General features: G+C 30.6%; 1 protein-coding gene across 1 annotated transcript; it reads left to right on the top strand.

Annotated features, from left to right (window-relative positions):
- Nucleotides 1-847: 847 nt before the first annotated feature.
- LOC113548347 lies at nt 848-3,300 on the top strand. The gene is made up of 2 exons (XM_026949193.1): nt 848-1,320; nt 3,072-3,300. The coding sequence occupies exons 1-2, from the start codon at nt 848-850 to the stop codon at nt 3,298-3,300; spliced, it is 702 nt and encodes a 233-aa protein (XP_026804994.1).
- The last annotated feature ends 12,039 nt before the right edge of the window (nt 3,301-15,339 follow it).

Raw genomic sequence — 15,339 nt, 5'->3', positions numbered from 1 at the left:
CAATCAAAAAAATATGCTGTTACGTAATCTATTTTTGAATTTGTTTGATAAAATGTTAATTTATTGCTAGTTTAGTAAGAGACAATAATATAATACTAATTTACGTAAAAGTAATGGTATTTTTTTACCTGTGAACTTAAAATTCAATTTGATTGCATGTTTTTCACACAACTTTCTTACAAAAGAATTGATAAATTCGATATAGATAAATACATTTGTTTTACGCCATACCTACTGCTAGCGAATATTCATAATATACGGATGTCTGTTTTGCGTATTCGTAATATTATACGAACAACTAACTAGTTGTAGTCAGGTATAAACTATAAAGTATTATAGTCATGTTATATAAGGAAGCTATTTTCTTATAGTTATAACTATAAAAAGCTGCTTTCTTCTTCTATACCATTCAAATGTTGTCGTTCTCAACTAACCGTAGGTATTCGCTGTAACAAAAAGGTATTAAAAAACGTTAATAGTTTTAGAAATAATGAGTATCTTACCCCATGGATTACGTATACATATAATATGTTGTTGGCACTCAGTAATCAATACGGTATAACGGTAACGTTGGAAATCCTGTACGTTTATTATTATTTTTTAAATTTATATGTTATTCATTCATTTATGTATGATAATACATTATATTGGTGAAAATATAATATGTCAAGTTTCATGCTATACTACTGCAATAATAACGTATTTTAAATAGTATTTTTTTTTATTAAATTGTAGCGTGTCCTCGTATTGTACACGAACGAATATAGCAATGATTTAACGACGACGCGGCGAACCATTATCAACAGTTACAGCGACAAAGTCGTCGATTACCGGCCCCCTTATCATCATGGAACACTTGTGTCCGCAAATCGAACAGTTGGTGTCGTGCTTCACGTGCGGCTCACAGACGTTGCCGCCGTACCGGTTCTGCGTGCAAGCGCACATTGGCTGCCCGCCGTGTACCAAGTACATGTCGCTGTGCGCTTGTGGCTTACATTTCCTCAAAAGTTCGAATATAACGTTTGACTGGTTGGTGTCCGCCATGAAGTTACGGTGCAAGTATCGGGCTAACGAAGTCAACAACGTCTCGGAACAAGTTGATTGCTCGAACAGGTGGTACACGGTCCAGGAACTTCGCGACCACTACTTGACGAGTTGCGCGAGGAACTCGTTCACGTGCCCGCTGCAAGACTGCGGTCACGTGGCTCGTATCGACACTATAACCGATCACTACGAAACTGCACACGGCCCGCTCGAGTCGCTCAGCTTCGACGACTACGAGCAGGGACCGAAATGCATCGTATTCAAGTTGTCGGCTAAGTAAGTTCCGCGCGACCGTGTCCTGATCATAATATTATAGAGATCTATAGGTGCTCACATAGCATGAGTGTTCGACCACACTAACCCGGTCGATTTCTACGAGCAATGTTGATATTATTACAATCAGATAGCTTGAAGGGCAAAAACCATCGCGCTCGTGTATCCTTGCACGGTTAACTTTGTTTCTTTGCGTCGGCAATTGTCCAAAACGAAGTAGATATAATGATACACCTTCTTACTCTTATAATTAATCAAAAAACATGGTTATCAAGACACCCAATGAATTTTGGTCCATAGGTTCTCATGCTAATACTATACAATTGAAGAAATTGTATGTATGAACGCACACATTTCTGAAACTACTAGACCGATTTCAATAAAAGTTATATCAATAGATTACTTAAGATTTGATTGGTGTGTTAGGCATATTTTTTAAATCTCTAAAGGTTACTTCATAAATTAATTTTGTTTTAATTTACGAAAATCAAACAATTTTTTATTTTGTAGTAACTATACAGGACTGGCGTTGGTTTCAGAAATAAAATTTAAAATCAAAATCAGTAGGTATAGACTAGCTTAACTATATGGGGTTATAGTATTTGTTTAAATACAATTTATTGCTTATTATTCATAAATGCAATTTCTTTATCTCTGTACTTTATACACTCACAAATAATCGACCGATTTTAACAAAAATTTCAGAAATTGTTTTTAAAAATATCAGGAATGTTTAGTAAAGTTTATAAACAAGTGTGTATTGTCCATATTTGTCTAATTAGTTCATAAGCAAGTGAGGTATACTGATGCCGGTTTACCCGTGAACTGAGATAGGCACTTACATTAAAACAAAGATACACGGATAAAGCATCATATTATAGGTTTGGTCATTTTTTTTCTCAGCAAAATCAGGGTACACAGCTAGCATTATACATACCTAAATCATAATTGTATAAAAATATTATCACTATAGTTACGGTAAAATACGGTATACCGTGTCCGGAGGAGTATATATTTAAGCTAAACCTATACACTATAATATATAATATATTAATTTATTGTTCGTGTATAGCCATGGTATATAAACATATATTCGACCGTGTAAGTAGGGTATATAATATTTTAGGTGGGGCTAATATATTATAATGCGATATTCTGCGACGATAAAACGCCGCCATAAATGTAATATATTATACCTATCCGTAAACCATATTATGTTAATGAACACTCGGCGCCGCCGCACGAGTCCTATAAAATAAAGGTCATAATAATAATATGAAAACTTTATATATATACATATACATAATTTAACTACACGTATCGAGAAGACGCACAGCGCACATATAGCGCATTATTATAGATATACCTATACAGACGGAAAACATAATATAATAAATTAAAGGTATAGATGTGAGAAACGTCAACCTGGCGCTTCGGATGTCAATAATGTAATTCAATAATAGTATACATAATATAATATTATGCTCGCTCGTAACACAACACATTATACTATGTAATACACCAATACGGTCAAACCGGTCACTATAAAATCGCCTTTTATGACCGGGTGCGGCGGCGGTGATGTAAATATAATATTATAATACGTATTATAATAATAATCATAATTAGGGTTGGGAGTTTTTAGCAAAATATATTCATTTTTTTAGTTTAGTAGCGTAAGATATATTATGGGTTTCTTAACACAGCATTTGTATTATGTAACAACGCGTTTCTTTAAACATTTTTGCACGCAGGAAACGGTCGCAAATCTTAAAAAAGATTTTCAACGGATACTTTATGTTCAGCGTTAAGCCGCAACGTCGCAAGCTCTGCCAGGACTTCAATTCACACCTGTCTATACAAAACATCAATCCTTCAGACTCGCTCCAATACACATACACCAAATCGTTAGAGTCAAATGAGAAAACATTTATGGTTTCTGTAACATTGGTAGAGGTATACAATATCCCGTCTAACGTGTAAATGGATGTAGCGTTGTAGCTAATTTTTATAAGTACAGCATAATATATTTTAAAATTTTAAATATAATTTAATATTAATATCTCTACATATTATATCTGAGAATACCACGTAGTAATCGTCAATTAAGTATTAATAACTTTATTGAATTTGCAATTTTTATTTTTACTTTTTTTAAATAGTTAAAATTAATATTTTTTTGCAATTTACGAATGTTTATTTTGATTTATACATATATATTTACACATATATTTGTAATTTTTAAGTATTACAAAAATATGTCAAAGAATTTAATTTTATTATTATAGTAGAACGATAAAATAGTTGCATTTTTTAGTTAAGAACTTTAATGCATATTTATTTTGTATTAATCGACGAATCCACTAACGTCAGAACATGTGGTAAATATGATGACACAACGTAATTACAGAAATAAATGAGCCAGTAAATTTTTTTTACTTAGAACCACGATTTATGATAGTATCTTTAAAAATAGTATCTTAAATTGTGCTCACAACTAAAATAATTTTTCGACGACTTCAAATTCTATGATATTGAACAACTTTAAATCCATAATTTTAAATAGACGTTTGATTTCGAATATTATAATGTTGTATCTATAGGTTAGGTAATGCAATTTTAAATTTATAGTACTAAGTGCAACGGAATTTGAGCTCTATTGTCTACACTCATAATTATATGCACTGAATTATAATATCTAAACTTAAGTTATTGAATAAATTGACATATTATCCTATAATATACAAAATATAAACCAAACCTCTTATCGATTGAATCTAATAGGTAGATGAAACTGTACAAAGATACCTATTCATTTTAGGCGTATAATAATAATAATTATAAGTCTCCGTATGCATTAAACTATTTTGACATTTTTTTAGGGCTATTTACAGTGGCAGCGCCAGATATTTTTCATTGGGGATGGGTGGGAGCGATACCGGGCTGAATTTTTTTCTGGTGGGGTATTTATGTATGGCCATACTCGGTAATCGATAAAAAATGACACGGAAAAAAACGACATCAGGTAAAAAACGACACGGTAAAATAAATGACAAGGGTACTATAGAATCTATAGTTTATAGGTTCGCTATATTTTGTGTAAAATGTTAAGCGTCACTTATATCTTGATCTCGATTTTGACGTGATACATTACAGTAACCTAACCGTTTTCTTTATTAATAATAATTTACAATTTCTTTATTTACTTGCATATTTTTAACATTAAATCATAGGGGGGGCAATGGAGAGGCAAAATCTAATGTTGGGGGACACATGCCCACCCTAACCCCTGTGTAGCCCTTGGCTACTTATTATAATTATTTAAATTCCATATAAAAAAAAATTGTGTGTGTGAACAATATTTTTTATGCACATAAATAAAGCTAGGTTTCATTACTATACAATTTTTACGAAGCATTCACCAAGATAATGATTATAAAAATGTCATTCGATACCATCGTACTTTGCATAATACACGTCCACTGACTTAGCCACTTAGGCGGTTCAATCATAAGACTTACTTATACAACTCTTTGTTTGCAGTTACCTATATATACTTATTATTATATTACAATATACATTATATGCTAAAAGCGGATGTATATACACCGTTGGAATTTTGAATAGGTACACCTCATTTTTTCACATAACAGAAACGGTCAACAGTTTTCGACTCGCTTATATATATATATATTATATAATACACATAAATATGAGAGCTATAAATACTATTATATAGGTACATAATATTGGAATCTGATACGTGATATTAGACCGATATAGTTTCCACAGAGTGGTGTATAATGCATATATATATATAATCGTCCTTAGGTCGTTTTGTATATACATCTACAATATATATATATATATATATTATAAATTATAATAGATTGACTAAACTATCCTATTTCGTTTTCCAACACCGCCACACGTGTTCGGGGCCCGGAAGTAGCTTCGTACACCACAGGAACGCGATCCGGTGATCAATTGGATTTCCAGTTTCTATAGTGAGATTCGTATATAGGTATATACTATGTATACACGTGTGTAGAGTCCATTAAGTTATCAATCCGGGAAGAGACCACCTGTTTCGCACACATTCAGTGCAATGATTTACTCAGTTTTATAATACAATATACCTACAAAATTGGATATAAAATAAAAACCTGTCGCTGCAGATCTATTTTGAATTCCTGTAATAAGACGTGTTCAAAATTGTTTGTGAAATTTCAACCTCAAAGGTACTTTATGATGCACCTGACGTAAAAAAATACATTTATTTGTATTAATATAATAAAAAGTTTTAAATTATATTTTATTAATTTAGTTTAAATTAAATTTAATTCATTTTTTTCTTTTATAACAAAGTGAATATATTTACAGTATAAATTCAATAATATGTAATTTATATACAAATAAAATATTTAGACATCGTGGTTCGATTGCTATTAATAATAATTGAATAATTTTCTTAGAATTTATTTAACTGTGAATTACTTGTATATTTTTAATCATTGAGAAGGTTTTTGTTGCCCATTTATGTGTATGCTAATGATTGTTACTATTGTCAAAGAAGTGATGGAAAAAAGGTTGAATATATGTAGGTTAAGATGATTAAATTAATTATACTTTATTTATTTTTTTACATGTATGATATACGTACATATTGGAGCTTACATTTCACTATTTCATAATTAACACGCCTCTTTATCTGGTAAGTAGTACCGTGCTTTATATTATAAGGTTACAATTGTTACCGCGTGTGGTATAGATGATGGTGTTGTTATACAGAACAGTACGTGCGGTGTACAATAATAAATTTATTTAGAGAACGCCATACAAACATTTATTGTTATCTCTATCTTATAATATCGCCAATTTACGTTCATATCATTAAGTAGTTCACGTTTGGCTTTGTTGGATTTTATGTTTAAACGAATACACTCTAATAAACTTAAAGTTGGTAATCTGTATTTTGATGAGAGTGTTTTATCGATATTTTCATTTTTAAGTACCTAAGTTATTAGGTATAGTATAGTTTGGTTAAATATTTAAATAATTACAAAATTATCATCAATCAAATTCAGTTAATGTTGACATCTCTAACTTTTAAGTTTAGTAAGGAATAGGTCAATTCACTCTTTTCTTCAAACTAACGAAACTAAACGTAAATGTTCCATGTTATGCACTGATGGTAAGAAAGAGACAATGAAATGCGAGCGTCGTGCTCAAGTGCGCGGTATACGATCGACATATTTTGCGGACGAACGGAAGAAAGAAAGACGCGCAAAAACATAAAACTAATAGCTGGTGTCGTGCGAGGAGTGGGGTGTAGTTTTTAAGGGAACCATAAGTGTAAGGAAGTACCTATAATATATATATATATACATAAATACCGGACGACCGCCAATTTGGCAGTGACATAGGATCGTGATTTATATATCTTGTTGTGCGCGCGTGAAATATATTTTATGAAATGTCCGTCCGGGTCGAGCGTTGACACAATTTATGGAGAGCACGCACACATTTCTCCGTATATACATGCATCGAAACATAATAATAATATTTTATATTATATTTTTATTTCGTATTTTTCTCTCGGCGAGTGGCGACGCGCGTGCGGCGGCGGGGGTGCGTCCGCCACCCGCGGACCTAACAAGACGACCCTGGACAACACGAACAGAGCACTGCTGCTGGACTAATGGGACGGACGTAAAAATTAAACGGCGTCGCCGTCGCCGTCGTCGTCATCGTCATCGTCGGGCCGAGTGATTAATGCAAAAAAGACTGCTGCTGCTGCTGCTATTGCTGCCGTTGACGTATACGGGCGGGACACGTTGGGCATTTTATACGTATGTACGTTTTGTACGTGTGTACAACTACTATACACGAACAGCGAGTGCGTGCGTATACTTACGGTTTAGGGTGTGGCGGGCGGGGTGAGTCGGGCGACGGAGCTATAGGCTACGCGATGAGAACTAAACATAATATATAATATATGCGACTACTATGCGAGGACCACCGCTGCGCGCAGCCGACAGATTTCCTTGTGAGACACGTGCGAGCAATGCGACCGGCAAAAATGGGTACCTTAAATGTATATGATATATTATTTTACTCCCATCTCCCGTCCGCCTGCACGGTAAACGTCGCCGTCCGTCCGGTCGGGCCGAACCTTCGGATTTCGATTCGTTAAAAATAATAATCATGATAATGTGTAGAAAAGAAAAAACTAATAATATACTAAACTACTCGTATTTATATGTTATAACTTATAACGATAGTGTTATTATATTATAAATTATGATATCATGATAATTGTATGTATATAGTATGTATGTACTATCTGCGACACTCATACTTCGATCGATTTACTGTACCTACAATAATATTTTCACTTTAATATTATTATTATCTATGATGAATTATAATGATACGTAGGTAACATTCTATGACAATTTAGTTCACGTCTTAGTGTGCAATTCTCGTTTCGGCTCGTTACACGCAATATTATGACATTGTTGAATATTCTAACTGATTTCCGGCTGTACTAAACCGGTGAACATGTATGCGTTTATGTTTACTAAATTTTAGTTTGTCATTTATGTTTTTCCAGTTGAAGTAATATTACGGTTTTTTTTAAATTTTTAATGATTTTTTTTTTGTTGTAGGCGTTATTTTACTTGAAGGTTCTATTTACATAGAATGAAAGACTAAATAACAAAAATAGATATCTTTTTTGCAACACGATTCGTACAAAATTATTGCACGAACTAATTTTGGTAATTAAGGGTTTATTCCTGATATACTTTATTTCGACTTTCGGAAAATAAGGACAACTGCGACCCGCGCTCATTACACGATAAACAAGTAATCAAGTCCTTTCTGTAGTCGAATTATTTTATGATTTTTAATTGTGTTAATTTTAAAAATTATTTTTCGAATTTTTGGCTATCTCTGGAGAAACGCGGAGACATTTGCAAACAAAGGTACCCTCCCACTAAAAACCAGTCAAAGTATCTAATATGTATGTGCTTGAACTATGTTGATGAACGTCCAGTGTATTATTTTAGTTTAGATAATAATAATTAAATAATTTATTAGAAATTATAATATTAAATAGATAGACTTATCATATAAAAATAATAAACGTTTATACAGCGAGTTGTATAAATCAATGTAATTTCTAAAGCATTAATAAAACAAAAACTACAATTCAACTTTGAGCTTGCTCATTAAAGTTGTACGTCGACTAGCAAGAAAAAAATATTTAAAATATTTATTATTATACATCTGTAGAAATATATAACTGTATAACTGTTAGGTCCACCGACTCACGAGGAAATTTTTTTAAAGTATTTATTATTATATAGATGTATAAAATATACATATACAAAAAATGTAATATACATTACTCTATGACTGAATATTTTTTAAGTTTATACATTTTGTATTTGCAGAAGTACCTATAAGTAATATTATTTCTGTAATATCTTCATACGTAAAATTATGGTATTTTACAATTGTATAGGTAATAGGTATATTATCATAGTACATAGTCTTATTAATATTTTTTTACTTAGTAATAAATAACCAAATTAGAACTAATTTAAGAACTCATATTCAAATAAGAAAAAGATTTATAATTTTCTTAAAAAAAAAAAAATTACATATAACTATACTTACTTGACACGTTTTTAGTTGTGTATTATGAATTATGAGTGTCTTAAATTTAAAAATTAAATAATAGTTAAACACTGAATTGTATTACTTGTTTAATATGGGTTAATCTTATAATAATTCAATATTCGTTACTTTTGATTAATAATACGGATTAAAATGTTTTACCAACGAGCAATGACTAAACCAACAGACGATGACTGGAAAAAAATAAAAATTCAGATCCCACGCGCCATCTACCAATGTAATTTAGCATATATGTACTTGTTGCTGTAATAAAATGCAACTATTGATGTAGCTTTTAAAATTTGTTATTTTTTAGAACATTTATTTTATATTATAACCAATTGAAACATTTTTAATAAATACGAACTAACATATATAAGCACAACCTAGACATAAAAAATTCCATTAAACATAATTACAATTCATGGTGACACAGTTGAAAAAAATTTTATTCGTATAACAAAATATTATCCAAATAATTAGGTCTAATTTTTGTCTTAAATTAGCATTATTAAGACCTTTACTATCAAAAAATATTCTATAAAGTAAACTATAGTTAAGCATATAGTCATATAAGGTATATAAGTATAAGGATTATGAAATAAAAATAATCTTACTAGTTAAAAATCGGAAATCCCGCTGAAGATGAAAAAAAAATATATTATAATAAAAATGTTATTGTATCTATATTATATTAAATAAACCTACACTTTACCAATTCCGTGAAAAAAAAAACATCACCAAACAAAAAACAATAACATTGCAGCGTTCATTTAGAAAAGAAAATTAAAGCTATAATCCGCATAATAAGTCTATTACACATGAGATCTTCGCTTATAACGATCTTTTCGCGATTGTGTTTTAATTTTCAATTTAAATATTCTATACAATTTTCATATAATTTAGTAAAAATATTATAATTCAGTTGATTCTTCGAATGTAATTGGTAAATGAGAAAACATATTTTTTATACTAATTAGAATTTTTGACATTTTTTTATAATACATAAATGTTATAATTCTTGTTCATTTTCTGTTGTTCTTTATTATTCTATTTTTCTATTTTACTTTATTTTTTTTTATGAACTTTCTGTAATATTAGCTATATCCACATCTTGTAACTAGTGTATAAGCATAATAGCAATGATTATATGGTCTGAGTGATAAAGTTTTACATTACCGGACAGCGAACCAACACATCTTAAGATTTTCATGATAAATAGTTTCAACTAACAAAAGTTAGCTGTCTCATTTGTATTACATTTTCTATACAAAACCTAAAAAATAGGCAAATAATTGAATCTTTTGCGAATGTAATATTTAATCATTATTCATATTGTATTCATAATATATGAATTAAATAGATTTAATAATTATTAAGATCTTTTTTTAATAAATTGCTTGTACTATAAAATCGTTTTATAATACAATCATATACGTGTTTATTATATTATTTATATTCTATTATTATAATGGTGCCCAAACTTTTTTTCTGCAGTCATAATAGAGTAAGCTAAATTAGTAAAATGTTGCCTTTATATAGGGCACTAATAATAGTTAATATTTAATCATAAAATCGTTTCTTCTTGTATGCGTTTGATTGTACATTTTTTTTTTGTGTGTACCATTAAAATTACCAATGTTTAAGATCAAGGTATATCTTTCTTAAATTTTATTTCATATTGGCAATACATTTTTGATTTAATCAGCATTTACAGATTGTAGATTGTAGTTAATTTCGTTAGGAACATAAGTTATTATTTAGTATGGCTTTTTCTATGTGCTAGTATGCATGACACGAGTAGCTAGCAAAATTAAATAATTTGATTAGATCGTGGTTGAAAAATATATTCATCATTCTTAAATTTTAAAAATTGTTGATATGATGAAATTCAACTATTGATTTCATTATTGATTATCGATATTTAATTATAAATGTCGGTAATAAAATTAAAATAATTGTTTATATGTTATATCTACTGGTTTTTTTTTTTTAATTATTAAATATTTATTGAAATAAATAATTATAATTTTATCAATTTTTTTTTTAATTATAAAAGCTTTATAAAATTAATAAAAATAAAGAAGTTTAAATAATGATTGAATATATTTTGTTTCAGATCAAAAATTTTCTGTGGGGTACTTTTATAACTTTCAGACCATAGATTTTTACCTATATTTAAAATTAATACATTAGATTAGAATTAGATTTGTTAAATTATTCAATACCTATCTATATTGTCTATAAGGGTTAAAATATTAAGTTGTTCAATAATTTATTATATATTTCTTAATCGACAAAAATAAATTTAAGTATAATTAATTATGAATATAACAAATATATTTTTAATCATGTAACATAATTAATATTTTAGTAACAAAATTTTTTTCATACATATTATAAAAGTAGGTATATCCACTGTGATAAATTAGGTTTTGCTATCTAATTTGAAAATGCTAAAAGGTAATGTTTCATGTTAAAATATTGTTCATATACATACCTGTAGTTAAAAGTAATTAACTTATTATTTTTTTAATTTAATTACTATTTACGTATATACAACGATTTTAAATAAAAATCCACTAAATTGATCCAAATGTTAATTTTCTCGTGTGCAATACAAAGGAACAGTAGAATATATTTGTAACAAAATATTTTAGTTATTATTTAAAATATTTTTAACAAAGGTGTAAATAAAAAAAAAAGTTAACCAGCTTATTTTTAACTGAAGCAAATTAATATTTCTTTAATATTAACTTAATACACTTAGAGTTACATAATATATTGTCGTACCTATTGTTTGTTGGTTGCTTACTTGGTATAATTCAAATAATTCAATGTTATTAACACTCTCATTTGTCATAAATTACTCGTTATTATTTTTTATTTTTTCAAGCTCGTCTAACCTATTACTTTTTTATGTTTTATATTTATTTGAAATGAAGCGTCGTGGTCAAATACGAAAAAACTAGTAATATAACATTAGATCTAAGATTTGTATTTTCTTTATTACGCTTGGGTTTGAGAGAGAAAACAAAGGGTGTGTGGACTATAAATATTTTATTAAAAATATATTTAATAATATTATTGCTCGATTTGTTGAACATTATATTTCTTAACACTTTATATAATACATTGTTTATATTTATTTTCTAGTGTATTGTTTTAAATACTATTAATAATTTTTTTGATATCAATACAATGTTATTTCTATTAGGTGTTGAAGGAAGTCAGTTTAATTTAACAGCGATTAGTAAGTAGTGAGAAACGGTAATATTATTCACCATTCACTTATTTATAATAGTGCATACTTAATGGTAATAGTAATATAAATATTATCGTTGGTGGCATTATATTGTAGTTACAAATTTGAGGATTTTGTCTTGGGTGGATTCGACGACTCTATTATTTACAAACGACTGTTGTTCAACCGTTTTTGCGGCTGCAGTAATCCGAACGAGTGAGAAATGTGACCCAAACTTACCACATTAAAGCTCCATAATATCTTAAACAATCGATGAGCGTAAGAGAATATTACCTTTCTCTAACTACCCCTAGTACCCATTATGCGAGTAAAATAAAACATCAGTAAATTGGACTGTTGAAAGTTGCATAATTATTATACTTACCTTTACGAATTTTAAAACATCATAGTCAGCTATTAAAATGGTATTATTAATAGATTGGAAAATAAAATAAATATTTTAAATTACGTTGGTACATAATACACTTATTAAAAAAAATTTTCAAAAAAAATTTTGTTTTACATTTTAAAGTATATGGTACAGAATTTACGATGGTGATAGTTAATAAAATGTTACTTTTTAGGTTATTTTTCTGATATAATGTCAAAAAACATTTGGATTTAATTACTTTATGAAGTGGCAGCTGATATAGTATATAAATACAGAAATATTCAACACCTTTTTCTTCAATAATAAAGTTAGAAACTTGGTATTTAGAGTTTTTAAGTATATTTAAATAGGCACCATATTTTTAAAGTCTTAACATTTTTTATGTTATAAATAGTGCTCAATGAAGTTACAAACCACTGTTTTCAAATAAGAACCCATATTTTCTACTATAAAGTGTTTGGAGAATCATTTTTCTGAAAAATTTAATGTATCAAATTCGAAATTCGAACGAATGGTTTTAAGTCATACTTCGCATACTATGTATAATAGATCTAAGATAATGGGTTTAGAAGATATTGAGGGAGGTTGTATGGCTTGATATAATTCAAAAATGTTAGTAATTACTAATTAACATTAGTTTATTAACATCTTATAATTTATAAAAATACTTAAATATAATAAATACTAGATCTAATATTATATCTATATTAAATTTTTATAAAACTATATTTAAGGAATATTATTCTTATTATAAACATTTTAATAATCGAGGAATTTTTAATCATATTCATAAACATTTTTAAAGAAATTATCTACTAAATTATTTATAGTAAAAAAGGAAGTTCTTTGTAATAATAGAAGTTTGCATTATTATGGAACCCTGCACAAGTAGTACAAAATGTCAAAATAATTTAAAGAAAATAATTAATAAAGAAAAAATGAGAGTGACAATACTTAATATAATATTTTCCTTGTTTACATAGTTTGTATAATATTTTAAGGAGAATGTGGTACGTAAAAAAAAATTGTTTTCAAAATATTATTTATTTTTTTAAAATCAAAATTAAACACGATACAGCCAACAATACAAAATTACATATCAGATATTATTTCTACCTACTATAGGAATAGGACCTACTTTTAAACGTTTTCCTGGAGTGAGTATTCTTAGCGATTTATAATAAAAGAATAATATTTTTTTACACTTAATATAATTATCAATTTTCATCATCAGGGTTTGCGACTTTTAACAGCAAAATATTATAAAATTTTCACTATTACATTTCTTCAAAAAAGTATGTTTCATAAGTTATTTAATTGAAAATTGAGAAAAAAATACAAAAGATACAATAAATACAATATTAACTGGCATCAAAAGGCATATTACCGGAATATTTTTTTCTATAAACAGTCACTTGACGAGCGGTGAGCTAGATGCATTGTCGATAAACGGTGTTCGGCATGGCGTGTGAGGAGCATTTTGTTGTAACGAATGTCACGGAAAACTATATTTTTATATCTAAAAGCGAATAAGTTGGAAAAAACCCTAAAATTTGCTAGCTTTTAGAATATTAGTATAAATCAAATATGTATATAGCAAGTGCCCATACACTGTGAACAAACAAGCAAATAATAGAAATTTCGAGCCCCGATCATCACTACCAACTGTTTTATACCGCAGTCGATGTTTTTCATAAATCCGCAGCTGTGAACGTTGACGAAATTATGTTTGTTTGGTTTTGTAGTGTACAGTTGCGGCATTCCTCAACGGCGGGAAGAGTTTTGAAAACGGCGAGTGAACCGACAAACAACAACTGCGGAACGAGTAGAACGCATGCATGCACGTGTCTCTTGAATCGAAAACGGTCAAAGTATTTTTCTGGTAGCGGACTTTAACGCGACGGTCTGGGCATAGCGGAGGCGGAGGCGACGGCGACGGTGACGGGTGCGCGAGGTCCGAGAAAAATGACCAAGGGCCGTTGGGGTCCGGAAATTTAATTAAAACAAAAAAAAAAAAAAAAAATTACGTAGGGAACGGTGGTGGACGAGACGGGAATATCCCTTTGGCCGGCGACTTTTAACGAAAAGGGTTAAAAATATACATATACCCTCCGCAATAGCTGAGAACGCCGCTGTTGCCGCTGCTGCTGCTGCACACACGAGGAGGCGGGCACAAAGACAATGGCGTCGAGAGTATATACAATAATTAGACTGTACGCGACGCACACGCACGCCGACAGATAAGTCCACGGCGGAGGGGCGGGTGGTCGTCGATGAGGGGAGGTGTTGGCGGGGAGTGGTGGAAGGGGTTGGCTGCGGTGCGAAACGACGGGAGTTTGCGTCGTCGTTAGTCTTGGCTGTTCCGGTGGCGGCGGTGCCGTGTGTAAACGGAGCGGAGACGGACCGCCGCCGCCACGGGGATGGACTTTGGTTTCGATCTTGGTGCGGCGGCGACGGCGGTGGCGGCTCGGCGCGCCGCCGGTGTGCGTCTTTGCGGCCGCGCACGCCAAAGGTGTAACCCTTGCACACACCCCCTTCGTCGGCGCCGCTACCCCTTACACAGTAGTCGACCACCGCCGCCACCGCCACCGCCGTCGCCGTCGCCTTTCGCCCGTCCGAGTGAGTGCGTGCGTGTGCGGTGCCCATGTGGGCGCGTCCCGCCGCTACCGACTCGTCGCGCCGCGCTCTCCGGGCGAAAACC

This window comes from Rhopalosiphum maidis, chromosome 4 (assembly GCF_003676215.2).
Source record: "Rhopalosiphum maidis isolate BTI-1 chromosome 4, ASM367621v3, whole genome shotgun sequence".
Classification (NCBI taxonomy): domain Eukaryota; kingdom Metazoa; phylum Arthropoda; class Insecta; order Hemiptera; family Aphididae; genus Rhopalosiphum; species Rhopalosiphum maidis.
Note: the sequence above shows the minus strand (reverse complement) of the source record. Positions and strands in the feature narration are given on the sequence as shown.

Coding starts and splice junctions, on each gene's coding strand:
- LOC113548347 (XM_026949193.1), top strand. CDS start 848: ATGGAACACTTGTGTCCGCAAATCGAACAGTTGGTGTCGTGCTTCACG. Junction 1,321..3,071: donor GTATTCAAGTTGTCGGCTAA/GTAAGTTCCGCG, acceptor TTTTGCACGCAG/GAAACGGTCGCAAATCTTAA.